This window comes from Phascolarctos cinereus, unplaced genomic scaffold (assembly GCF_003287225.1).
Source record: "Phascolarctos cinereus isolate Bilbo 61053 unplaced genomic scaffold, phaCin_HiC Scaffold_726;HRSCAF=1367, whole genome shotgun sequence".
NCBI classification, from domain to species: Eukaryota; Metazoa; Chordata; class Mammalia; order Diprotodontia; family Phascolarctidae; genus Phascolarctos; species Phascolarctos cinereus.
This window is the reverse complement of record NW_027556098.1, coordinates 413,350,673-413,360,830: the sequence shown is the minus strand read 5'-3', so window position 1 is coordinate 413,360,830 and position 10,158 is coordinate 413,350,673. Positions and strand designations below refer to the sequence as shown.

Below are 10,158 nucleotides of genomic sequence, written 5' to 3'. Positions count from 1 at the left end.
ATGTAAGGATCCAGCAGGCTGGGGACCTGCAGAATTGTCACAAGCTTTTGGCCCAGCTCCTTGCCTGGCTCTCTCTGGTCCTGGTTTCCCATGTGGAAGATGAAGGGGTTGGTTAGGTCCCTGAGTCTCCATCCAGCTGGATCCCCAAGGGTCCACAGGGTTTTCCTAGGGTGGAGATGGGGGGGGGGGCTGGTGGGGAAATGTTCCTGCCAGAATTGCTTAAGACAGACAAAAGATGAGGCTGGAGACCAGACTGGGGAAAGAGGGTGTTTAATAGGGAGGGAATTTAGGAGCCAGGCTCAGGCTGTGGGGGTCCCTGGCCTGAAGCAAGGAGGCGCAGCAATAAAGCGTGCAAAGCTCTGCACACGGGCGTGTAGCCCAGGCGGGTCAGATGCAGGTAGTCATACATGTCGTGGTGGCTGATGGTACCATCTGAGTGCACAAAGCCAGGGTCAGCATCGAGGAAGTGAGCACGAGGCCGGCCTGCTAGGGCTGCTCTGACCAGCTCATTGACGCGACGGTTTTTCTCCCTCAGTGGGTTGGGGTGTTGGCCCCTTGGGAGCAGGGCCTGGAGAGTGAGGCAAGGCTGAGGAGGGCAGGCAGGGAGATAGCTCCCCTCCCCACAGAACTACAGTCTGATCATTATGAAGTGTGTGTGGTTGACCCTGGGTTTTATATCCTGTCCCCTCTCTACCCTGGGTTTCTCACTCTAAAATGAGGTTGACCTAGATCGTACCTGAATATCCTTTCAGTCCTAAACTCTAATCCATACTGTCCCTTAGGCGGCCTCAATTTCCCATTTACAAATGAGGACGGGTCCTCCCAACTCTAAAAGGGCAGAAATCGCGTGGGTAGAGAGGAGTTTCAGCTTGGTATGTGACCTTGGGCAATTATCTCCTTCAAGTCAGTTTTCTCCTCGTGGGGTCCTAGCCCTGGACTCCATTTGTGACCTTGCCCAAGTCCCCTTCCCTCTCTGAGCCTCAGTTTCTTTCCCCTGTCAAGTGGGGGTAGGGAGGCCGGGGACCTCCCAAGAGGCCTCCTAGCTGTGGGACCTACCTCTTGAGGGCAAGGAAAAGAGAAAAGAGTAGGTAGGCAAGATGACCTAGTATTTGAGACCCTCAGTCCCTTCCTCCTTCCATTTGTCCATCCATCCATCCATCCATTCTGGGGCTGGCCTCTCTCACCAGCACAACCACTCGGGCCTGGGGCTGCCGCTGGTTCACCAGGCCCACGATTGCCTCGATTCCGGCTGCGACCTGCTCCGCTGTGTGCCCGTGATTGTTGGTCCCCACCCAGACCAACACAATCTGTGAGACAGGCAGCAAGACCACGATGAAGTGGGGGTCCAGGAGGCCTGGGTCCTTAGCCCCCAGGGCAAAGCACTGCATCCCTCAGGCTGTAAGGACACCCCCCCCCCCAGGGTGTGTGAAGACTAGAACGGCAATCTGAGAAAATGGCAGCCCCTGGATGGGGTCCCCGGCCCAGGCCTTGGGCCCTCTTACCTTGGGGCGGATGTGCTCCAGCTCCCCATTCTCCAGCCTCCACAGGACGTGCTGAGTGCTGTCCCCACCCATCCCAAAGTTGAGTGCATGAAGAGGGGAGAAGAGCTCCCTCCAAAGCTGCCGGGACAGAAGCATGGACAGGATGGCCACAGAGCCCTGGGCTAAGCCCTCACCTCTGCTCCTAGCCTGGTCACCGCAGAGGAACCCGGAACCCCAGGGGAGCCCTCTCCTTCTCTGGGCCTTCTGTAAGTGGAAGGGCAGGCTGGTGAAGCCTACACAGCCCTCCTCAGAATCACACCTTCGAAAGAACTGAAGGAAAGCCTCAGCTTAGAAAGTCTTCGTTTGTGGACTATTCGGTTTCCCATCCAACAAGCTCTAATTAGTGCAGGCCCCTGTGTCATGGAGAGTGAACTGAAGGCCTGCTGGCCTTGGAGAAGCCCAGGCAGAATTCAAGGCTAGGTCTTCTGACTTCCAAAACCCAGCTGTCTACTCATGACCTTACAGCTGAGGAAACTGAGGCGAAGTGACTCTACAGGCTCCCTCAACCAGGTGACCTACACCAAGATCAGCTCTTCCCCCAAGCCCCTTCCAGCTCTGCCCCCCCTCCCCCAGGCAATGCCCCCAGGCCCCTCTCAGGTCTGCCCCCCCATGCCCCCAAGCCCCTTCAGCTCTGCCCCAGGCAATGCCCCCAGGCTCCTTCTAGCTCTGCCCCCAGCCCCCACCCTGCAATGCCCTTTCCCCCCTCACTCCCCATTCCCACCTCTGGGCCACCTCTTTCCATTCCACACTCAGGGTTCTGAGCCCCCAGCACTGACCAGAACTCCCCAGGACTCGGGCAAGGCTTTCCCGCCTCCCCCTCGGTTCATCCCTCTCCATCTTCAGGGAAGCAGAGCCGTCTCCCTTCCCAAGGAAATCATCCGCGCCCCTCCCTCCCAAACAAGGGATCCTCTCAAGAGCAGTGACTGCAACTCCCTGAAACCCAACAGTAATTTAATTACGGGGGAGGGGCGCGGAGAAGCAGGACGGGCCTGGGCGCAGCCGACCGAGGGAAGGCGTGCCCATCTGGAAGCTTTGTGTTCCAGACAATTAGGTCAGGCCCCGGTAAATGTCGTTACCCTAGAACAAAACCCAGTGACCCAGCCCCAGTTACGGCCCGGAGCCTCTGAAAGCACTAAGCAGGGCTGCTGCGGACGAGCCTCAGTTTCCCCGAGGTTTCGGGGCGGGGCAGCTCACCTCACACTGGTGCAGCAGCTGCACCAGGGAATCCCCGATGAAGACCACCTCGGGCTCCTTGTCCTTGCTGTCCGCCACGAAGCGATGGTGCTGTGGAAGGGTTCAGAACACTCTGGTCCGGCGGGGACCTCGGACAGTGCCCTGGCCTCTCTGGGCGCCCGACTCCCTTCCGGAGCGGCTCATGTCACACATGGGGAAACCGAGATCCCAGAGGGAAAAATCACCGGCCCAAGGTCACACGAGAGGAAGAGGGGGAGACTGGGCAGGTCCCCTTCTCTCGCCTCAGTTTCCCCACCTGTCAAATGGGTACCGGGGGAGTGACGGGAGGGGCGGGGGGGAGCTACTCAGGGGAGGGGTGAGGAAGTGGGGAGCAGATTCCTTTGGCTCCGCCCCTTGGGGCCCCACCCACCCCAGCAGGCCCGGGGACCCTCACCAGGGACATCCAGCGCCCGTCGCCCTGCACGTCCTGGACCGGGGTCGGGGTGCTGGCCGGGTTGTGGTGTCCGCTCATCGTGGCGGCGGCTCGGCTGTTCCGGCTCCTGCGGCTATTCCGAGGTCAGCCCGGGCCGCGGACTCCTCCTCTCCGCTCCGCTCCGCTCGCAGCACGCCCTGCCCTTCCCGCCTCCCTCCGCGCCGGGCCGCGATGGTCCCGCCCGCCACCCAGGACAATAGTCCGGCCCCTCCAACCCCCCCCCGCCTCCCGGAACAATGGGCCGCCCCGGCCTGCGACTCAGGCTAGGCGTGCCCATTGCGCCGGGTGGGGGGGGAGCCGCCGTCCCCGTCCCCCCCCCCCGCAGAGGGGTGCGATGGGCGCGTCTGGCTCACCTCCTGGATCCGGCTCAGGGCGCCCACGCGGTTCAGGGGACTTCGGCCCTGGGCTGGCGGACCAGACCATTCCACACCGGGCGTAGGGGAGGAGGGCGAGACCATTCACCTTGGCGAGGGGAAGTCCAGAGCCTGACCCTGAGAGTAAACCACCAAAACTGGAGAGGACGAGACCATCTGACACCAGACCGGTGGGGGGGGGGAGTGGAGAGCGTAGGAAGAAACCATATTCTGAGGAGGGAACAGGCATTTATTAAGCTCCTACTATGTGCCAGAAACTGTGCTTAGCGCTTCACAGATAGTATCTAATCCTCAAACAACCCTGGGTAGCAGATGTTATCATTATTTTCCTTCTACAGATGAGGAAACTGAGGCAGACAGCAGCGAACTAACCTGCCCAGAGACACAGCTATTAAGTGTCTGCAGAGGATTTGAACTCAGATCTTCCTAACTCCAAACCCAGCTGTCTGCTCTCTTCCGCAGCCAGCTGTCTCTAGGGTGGCCAGGGAGGGAGCCCTGCTCCTTGACTTCCTGGCATCCTCCCCTGCCTCCTTACACTTCTAGCCTGGCATTCAAAGGGCTTAGCTGACCTGCCCCACATCTAGTTCTTCTCCACCTCCCGGGGGGTTGGGGGGGGGTTTGGAGGGGGCGTCTTGGTCCTTCGTTGTCACCCAGCTGCTGGCCTTCCTGACTGCCACAGTGTCTATGGATCTCCTGCTGAAAGGCCCGGCTAAAGACACCTCTTCCAGGAAGCCCTCCCCAGCCCCCAGAGATCTCTCTCACATACGGTGCCCAGGTCACTCACATATAAAACCCAAAGCCACTCTCAAATGGATAACCGGTCAGAGCACAAGAATAAACCTTTCTATTAGCCATCATCAGAAAGAAAGCATCACGTCGGTAATGGATAAGAGAGGTGTAAATCAAAGCGGCTCTAAGGGTGCTCCTCACACCCAGCACATTAGCCGAGGTGGCAGAAGACGGCAAGAGTCCCATGTGGGAAGGGCCTTGCAATGACTGTCAAGCCCATGCATTGTCAGCGGAGCTGAGAATCGGTCAGAACTGGTCTGGAAAGCCGTTTGTGAAAAGAGTGACCACAACGTCTGGACTCTTTGACCCTCTGCTGGGCCCAAGACCCAAGGAGGTTGTTGATGAAGGCTCTACGAGCATCGATATAGTGAATGTGACTTTACTGGAATGTAAATGACAGATATGATGAGCGTGGCTGAGACGGGCAGATAGGAGGTGACGTGGGCCAAGCTAGAATATAGAATGAGGAAGATGACGGGAGTGGAAAGAGCCATAGCAGAGGCCCTGAATGCCGGCCCCAGAGCGGTGAGATAGGAAGGCCCCCTCTACCTTCTTGGGAGAACAGGGACGACCAGGGTGTGAAATGCAGCTAAATTCCAGCTTTTTGACGGGTTGATTAGTTGAACTGGGTTTTTTCCCCTCTTTTTACTTCTTTGTTATGAGGGGGGAAATCCAGATCGACTAACCCATATATCTCAGAAGTCAGAATTTAGCTCAAGATTACAGCTTTCCTGATTATCCCTCTGACTCATGGGGAGCTCCCAGTTCTGTAAAGCTCCTAGGTATTTCTCCCAATTTTCTAAAGCTGGCAGTGGGACTACCCGCTTCCCCCTTCCTGGCCGAGTCACCTCTCAATACCATCTAAGGTTCTGATTTTGGCTTCCCTGTTCACTAAGACCTTGAAGATCTTCTTCAGAAAATGTTGTTTAACACGTATGCCCCACCTCTTGTACTTAGGAAGTTGATTTTTTTTTTTAAACCCAAGACTCTGTAGGCTTCACACACACATTAGGAGGATGTCCAAGGTCACAAATGAGGTACTATAGGAACAGAGCAACCTGTACCTGGGAAAGCAGACAGTCCAGGGGTCACTGACCGTCAAGCAGCAAGAGACTGTTATTTATCAGCAGGCCCAGCCTCCAGCACCTGAGCCCGCCACGCCTTCCCGGAGCTGGTTGTTGAGCACTGCCTTTGGAACCCCAGGTTCTGAAGGACTCAGAGGCGGGGTGGGAATGGCTCAAGACTGTTAGGATGTTGTAGCTCCCACCCAAACGCTGGAGCATTTCCTGCTCTCGGTCACCTCTCCGTATGGAAAAGGAGTTTTCAGGCAGTGGGCTTTCTTGTGGGAGCAGTTTTGTTTTGTTTTGTTTTCCCAACTATTTACTTATTTATTTTTAGTTTTCAACATTCGCTTTTATAAGATTTTGAGTTTTACGTTTTCTCCCCCTCCTTCCCCTCTCCCTCTCCCCTCCCCAAGATGGTGTGCAATCTGATATAGACCATACATGTACAATCATTAAACATATTTCCACATTAGTCATGTTGTAAAGAAGAATTAGAACCAAAGGGGAAAACCACGAAAAAGAAAAAAAGAAAACAAACAAACGAAAAAGGAAAGACAGTGCTTCGATCTGCATTCAGACTCCATAGTTCTTTCTCTGGACGTGGATAGCATTTCCCATCATAAGTCTTTTGGAGATGTCTTAGATCGTTGCATTGCTGAGAAGGGCTCAGTCTATCAATATTAGTCATCACACAACGTGGCTGTTACTTTGTACAACGTTCTCCTGGTTCTGCTCACTTCACTGAGCATCAGTCCACACAAGTCTTCCCAGGTTTTTCTGAAGTCTGCCTGCTCGTCATTTCTCATAGCACAATAGTATTCCATTACATTCATATACCACAACTTGCTCAGCCATTCCCCAATGGATGGGCATCCCCTCAATTTCCAATTCTTTGCCACCACAAAAGAGCTGCTATGACTATTTTTGTACATGTGGGTCCTTTTCCTGTTTTTATGATCTGGGAGCACAGCTTTATGGAATGTTAATGAACTGGGGAGAAGGAACTCTTAAGCCCCCAGTGCTTGTCAAATGAGACCATTGGTCCAGCTCTGACATTCCCTGTTCCAAGACCCCTCCCAGCCCTGACATTCCCTGTTCTCAGGCCCCTCCCAGGTCTGACATCCCCTGTTCTAAGGGCCCTCTGTTATGAGCTGTGACCGGAGTGGCGACCATAGCCCACCAAACCAAATCTGTATGTTCAGTTGCTGTCCGTGCACGTGACTGCGGTGAGCTTACTTTGTCTTCCCCTTCTTGCCCTCCTTGGGGAGGAGGAAGCATCTGGATCTCACGCGGGAAATGAGAGTAAGGAGAGTATTCCCATCTGGACACCTACCTTTGAGCTTAGCTCATGAATGACTATCTCCCTGGGCACTTGTCCCAAAGCAGATGTTGCCTCCCTGGGAACTTGTGTGCAGAGCAAGGGGCCGGGGGCAACCTTCAGGGGGCACCTTGCTGACTCATTTTCTGTTCCTCTAAATCACCATCTGACCACAGACCTGAGATAAGTGATCATGGGAGGGTCAGGAATGGGAGCTGTCTGCCTGGGGTCCTTGTAAAATTCCAATGTAGTCCATTTTAGTCCCATGCTCTTTCCCCTCAAAGTCTTTTTAGATCTTGACTCTGCTCCCTCGATGTGCTCAGGGTCCTTTCCACTTCTGTGTTATCTACACATCTGACAAGTGTGTTAGTCATGGGTAAAAATGGAGCATGTCACAGGGGACCTTCCAAAATGGCGCTCCACTATAAATCCACCAATGGGCAATTAGTAATTGCTTGCTATGCCCCATGATTTGGGAGCCAGCGAGAGCTGAGTTCAAATCCTGACTCAGATACTTATTAACTGTGTTACTCTGGGCAAGTCATTTAACCTCTCTCTGCCTCAGTTTCCTTATTCCTAAAATAAAGATGATAAAGACAGTACCTACCTCACCTGAGTATAATATATGCAAAATGCAATGTGATATTAGCATTATTACTATTCTGTGGGGGAGACCTAATGAACACGTGTAAATACAGACAAAATACAAGCGAAAGAATGAGGTGATTTTGAGAGAATGTCAGAGCTAGGAGGGCCCTTGGGGGCACCTGGGGGGAGACCAGAAAGGGCCTCAAGGAAAAGATGCACCTGAGTTTTGTCTTGAAGGAGAATAGGGATTCTAAAGGCAGAGGTAAGTGGAGAGGGCTTTCCAGTCTGGAGAGTCAGCCAGGGCAAAGACAAAGAGATGGGAAATAGAATGTTCTCCTGCATGAGGAGCGGTAAGAAGTCCAGCTTGGCTCACAGGAATCGTAAAGGCTAGAAAAATAGGCTAGGAGGAGTTGAGGAACCTAGTGGTGATTGAATTTTTAAAATATATACTTTTATTTATTTTTGGCTAGGCAATTGGGGTTAAGTGACTTGCCCAGGGTCACACAGCTAGTAACTATTATGTGTCTGGGCTTGGATTTGAACTCAGGTCCTCCTGACTCCAGGGCTAATGCTCTATGCACTGCACCATCTAGCTGTCCCCTCAAAAATATATACTTTTAAATTTATTTTGTTAAATATTTCCCAATTACACTAAAAAATGTAGCATTCTTGAATTTTTAAAATAAATTTTCTTGATCTTTCTGTACATTTCCACCTTTCTCATAGTATCCTTCCCCCTCCCCTCCCAGAGAGCCATCTCATTTAAATGTTTTTCAATGAAAAGAAAAAGAGAAAGAAGAAGAAACAATCAACAGAACTGGTCAATGCATTGAAAAGTTTGAAAACATAAGCAATATTCCACAACAATGAAGCCCCCACCTCTACGAAGGAATGGGGGTGTCTTCTCATAACTTCTTTGAGGTCGTGCTAGTCCTTTATGGTTTCTAAACATTTCCGTTGATTACATTGCAGGGATTGTTCTGCAGCAAGGGCTGCCCCCACATGTAGCCTTAGCAAGAAGTGGGGAGGAGAGCAGACTAGATATTTCAAAGCTTTTCTGCCCCCCCAGCCTTCTCCAAGGGAGATTTTGATTCCTGCCTGGAGTGGAAGCTGGTCTCTTCCTGTCCACTGCTGTCCTCAGAGAGAAAGGAGTACCTTGCTTCTTAAATATTAGTCTAGGGGATGTTGTTTTCAGGTTCAACCAACTTCTGATGTCTAATTAATTAGAGGGAGTAGGATCTCAAGTTTTATATCCAAAGCTTGACTCCTTTTCCAGTTCCACAACGAACACACACATAACAAGTAGCAAAGAAACGCATTTATCCAAGTCTGTAGCAAACAGAAATCAGAGAAAGTCTACATAGGAGAATACATACCAGACAATACAGAATGAAGTTTTCAGCTCACCAGAGGGGGAAAGGGGAAGAGGGGAAGAGGATGAGGGAGGAGGGAGGAAAAGAGAGAGAGAAGAGAGAAAGGGGGAGGGAAAGAGGAAGGAGGAAGGAAGAAGGGGGAAGAGGGAGAGAGGGAGGGAGGGGGAGGGGAAGAGAGGGAAGGTGGAGAGAGAGGAGTGAGTGTGTGTGTGTGTGTGTGTGTGTGTGTGTGTGTGTGAGAGAGAGAGAGAGAGAGAGAGAGAGAGAGAGAGAGAGAGAGAGAGAGAGAGAGAGAGAGAGAGTGAAAGCGCCCTAGATCTCACTCAAGGGAAAGCGCCCCAAAGTCTCTAGCTGGCAAGCTGGGGATGAGGATTCAGTGGAGCGACCTGAAGTGGGGTTGGCATTGTCCATCTTCCCTCTCGAAGTTGGAAGCTGGAAGCACCCAAAATCCAAAAAGACAGGAGAGATTTGAGGAAACTGATGAGACTTTCAACGAAAGCCCAAAGAAACAGTGACTCAAAGCAAACTGTGAGGCGCCTCCTCTGTCCCACTTCGGCCAACTCCATCTCTGGCGCAGGCGCCAGGCATTGATCGCTTAATTAGGAGAGAGTCCGGTACCAGTGGGCCTTAGGACTCGGGTTACATTTCCATTCACACTGTTAAAATCATTGTATAAATGACCCAAGACAATTCCAAAGGACCTAAGATGAAAAATGCTATCCACCTCCAGAGAAAGAACTGATGGAGTCTGAATGCAGATCGAAGCATGCTTTTTTTTTCTCTTTCTTTCTTTCTTTCTTCTTTCTTTCTTTCTTTCTTTCTTTCTTTCTTTCTTTCTTCCTTCCTTCCTTCCTTCCTTCCTTCCTTCCTTCCTTCCTTCCTTTCTTCCTTCTTCTTCTTCTCTTCTGCTTCTTCTTCTTCTTCTTCCTCTTATTTTTGGTCTGAATCTTCTTTCACAACATGGCTAATATGGAAATATGTTTAGCATGACTGTACATGTATAACCTATATTGAATTGCTTGCCTTCTCAATGAGGGGCGAACCAAGGGAGAGAGGGTAAGAATTTGGAACTCAAAATTTTAAAGAAATGTTAAAAATTGTTTTTGCATGTAATTGGAAAAATAAACAAAATATAAAAATTTGAAATCAAATCATTGTATATATTGTTTTGTGGGCTCTGATAACTTCATTTTGCCTTGATTCATGTAAATCATTCCATGTTTCTCTGTATTTATCATACTGGTCATTCTTACAGCATAGTAAAATTCCATTTCATGCATGTACCGTAATTGGTTTAGCCATACCCCAATCAGTAGGCATCTATTTTGTTTCCAGTTCTTTGCTATCACAAGAAGTGCTGTTATAAATATTTTGGTATATGTGGGGCCTTTTCTTATCAATGACCTCCTTGGGGGTATATACCTAATAGTGGAAGCCGTTGGAAA

General features: G+C 51.3%; 1 protein-coding gene across 4 annotated transcripts; it reads right to left on the bottom strand.

The window, feature by feature from the left end:
* Nucleotides 1–254: 254 nt before the first annotated feature.
* On the bottom strand, nucleotides 255–3,708 carry PAFAH1B3 (platelet activating factor acetylhydrolase 1b catalytic subunit 3). Of its 4 annotated transcripts, none has more exons than XM_021003315.1 (6): nucleotides 3,561–3,708; nucleotides 3,169–3,280; nucleotides 2,736–2,825; nucleotides 1,503–1,619; nucleotides 1,185–1,307; nucleotides 255–568 (listed from the first exon to the last, which is right to left on the bottom strand). In XM_021003315.1, exons 2-6 carry the CDS (start codon nucleotides 3,244–3,246, stop codon nucleotides 287–289), a joined length of 690 nt encoding a protein of 229 aa, XP_020858974.1. In that variant the 5' UTR covers nucleotides 3,247–3,280; nucleotides 3,561–3,708; the 3' UTR covers nucleotides 255–286. The 4 variants fall into 4 exon arrangements, with proteins under 4 accessions (XP_020858974.1, XP_020858975.1, XP_020858973.1 ...); XM_021003316.1 differs by having other exon boundaries at nucleotides 3,169–3,274; XM_021003314.2 differs by lacking the exon at nucleotides 3,561–3,708 and having other exon boundaries at nucleotides 3,169–3,379.
* Between the last annotated feature and the right edge of the window lie 6,450 nt (nucleotides 3,709–10,158).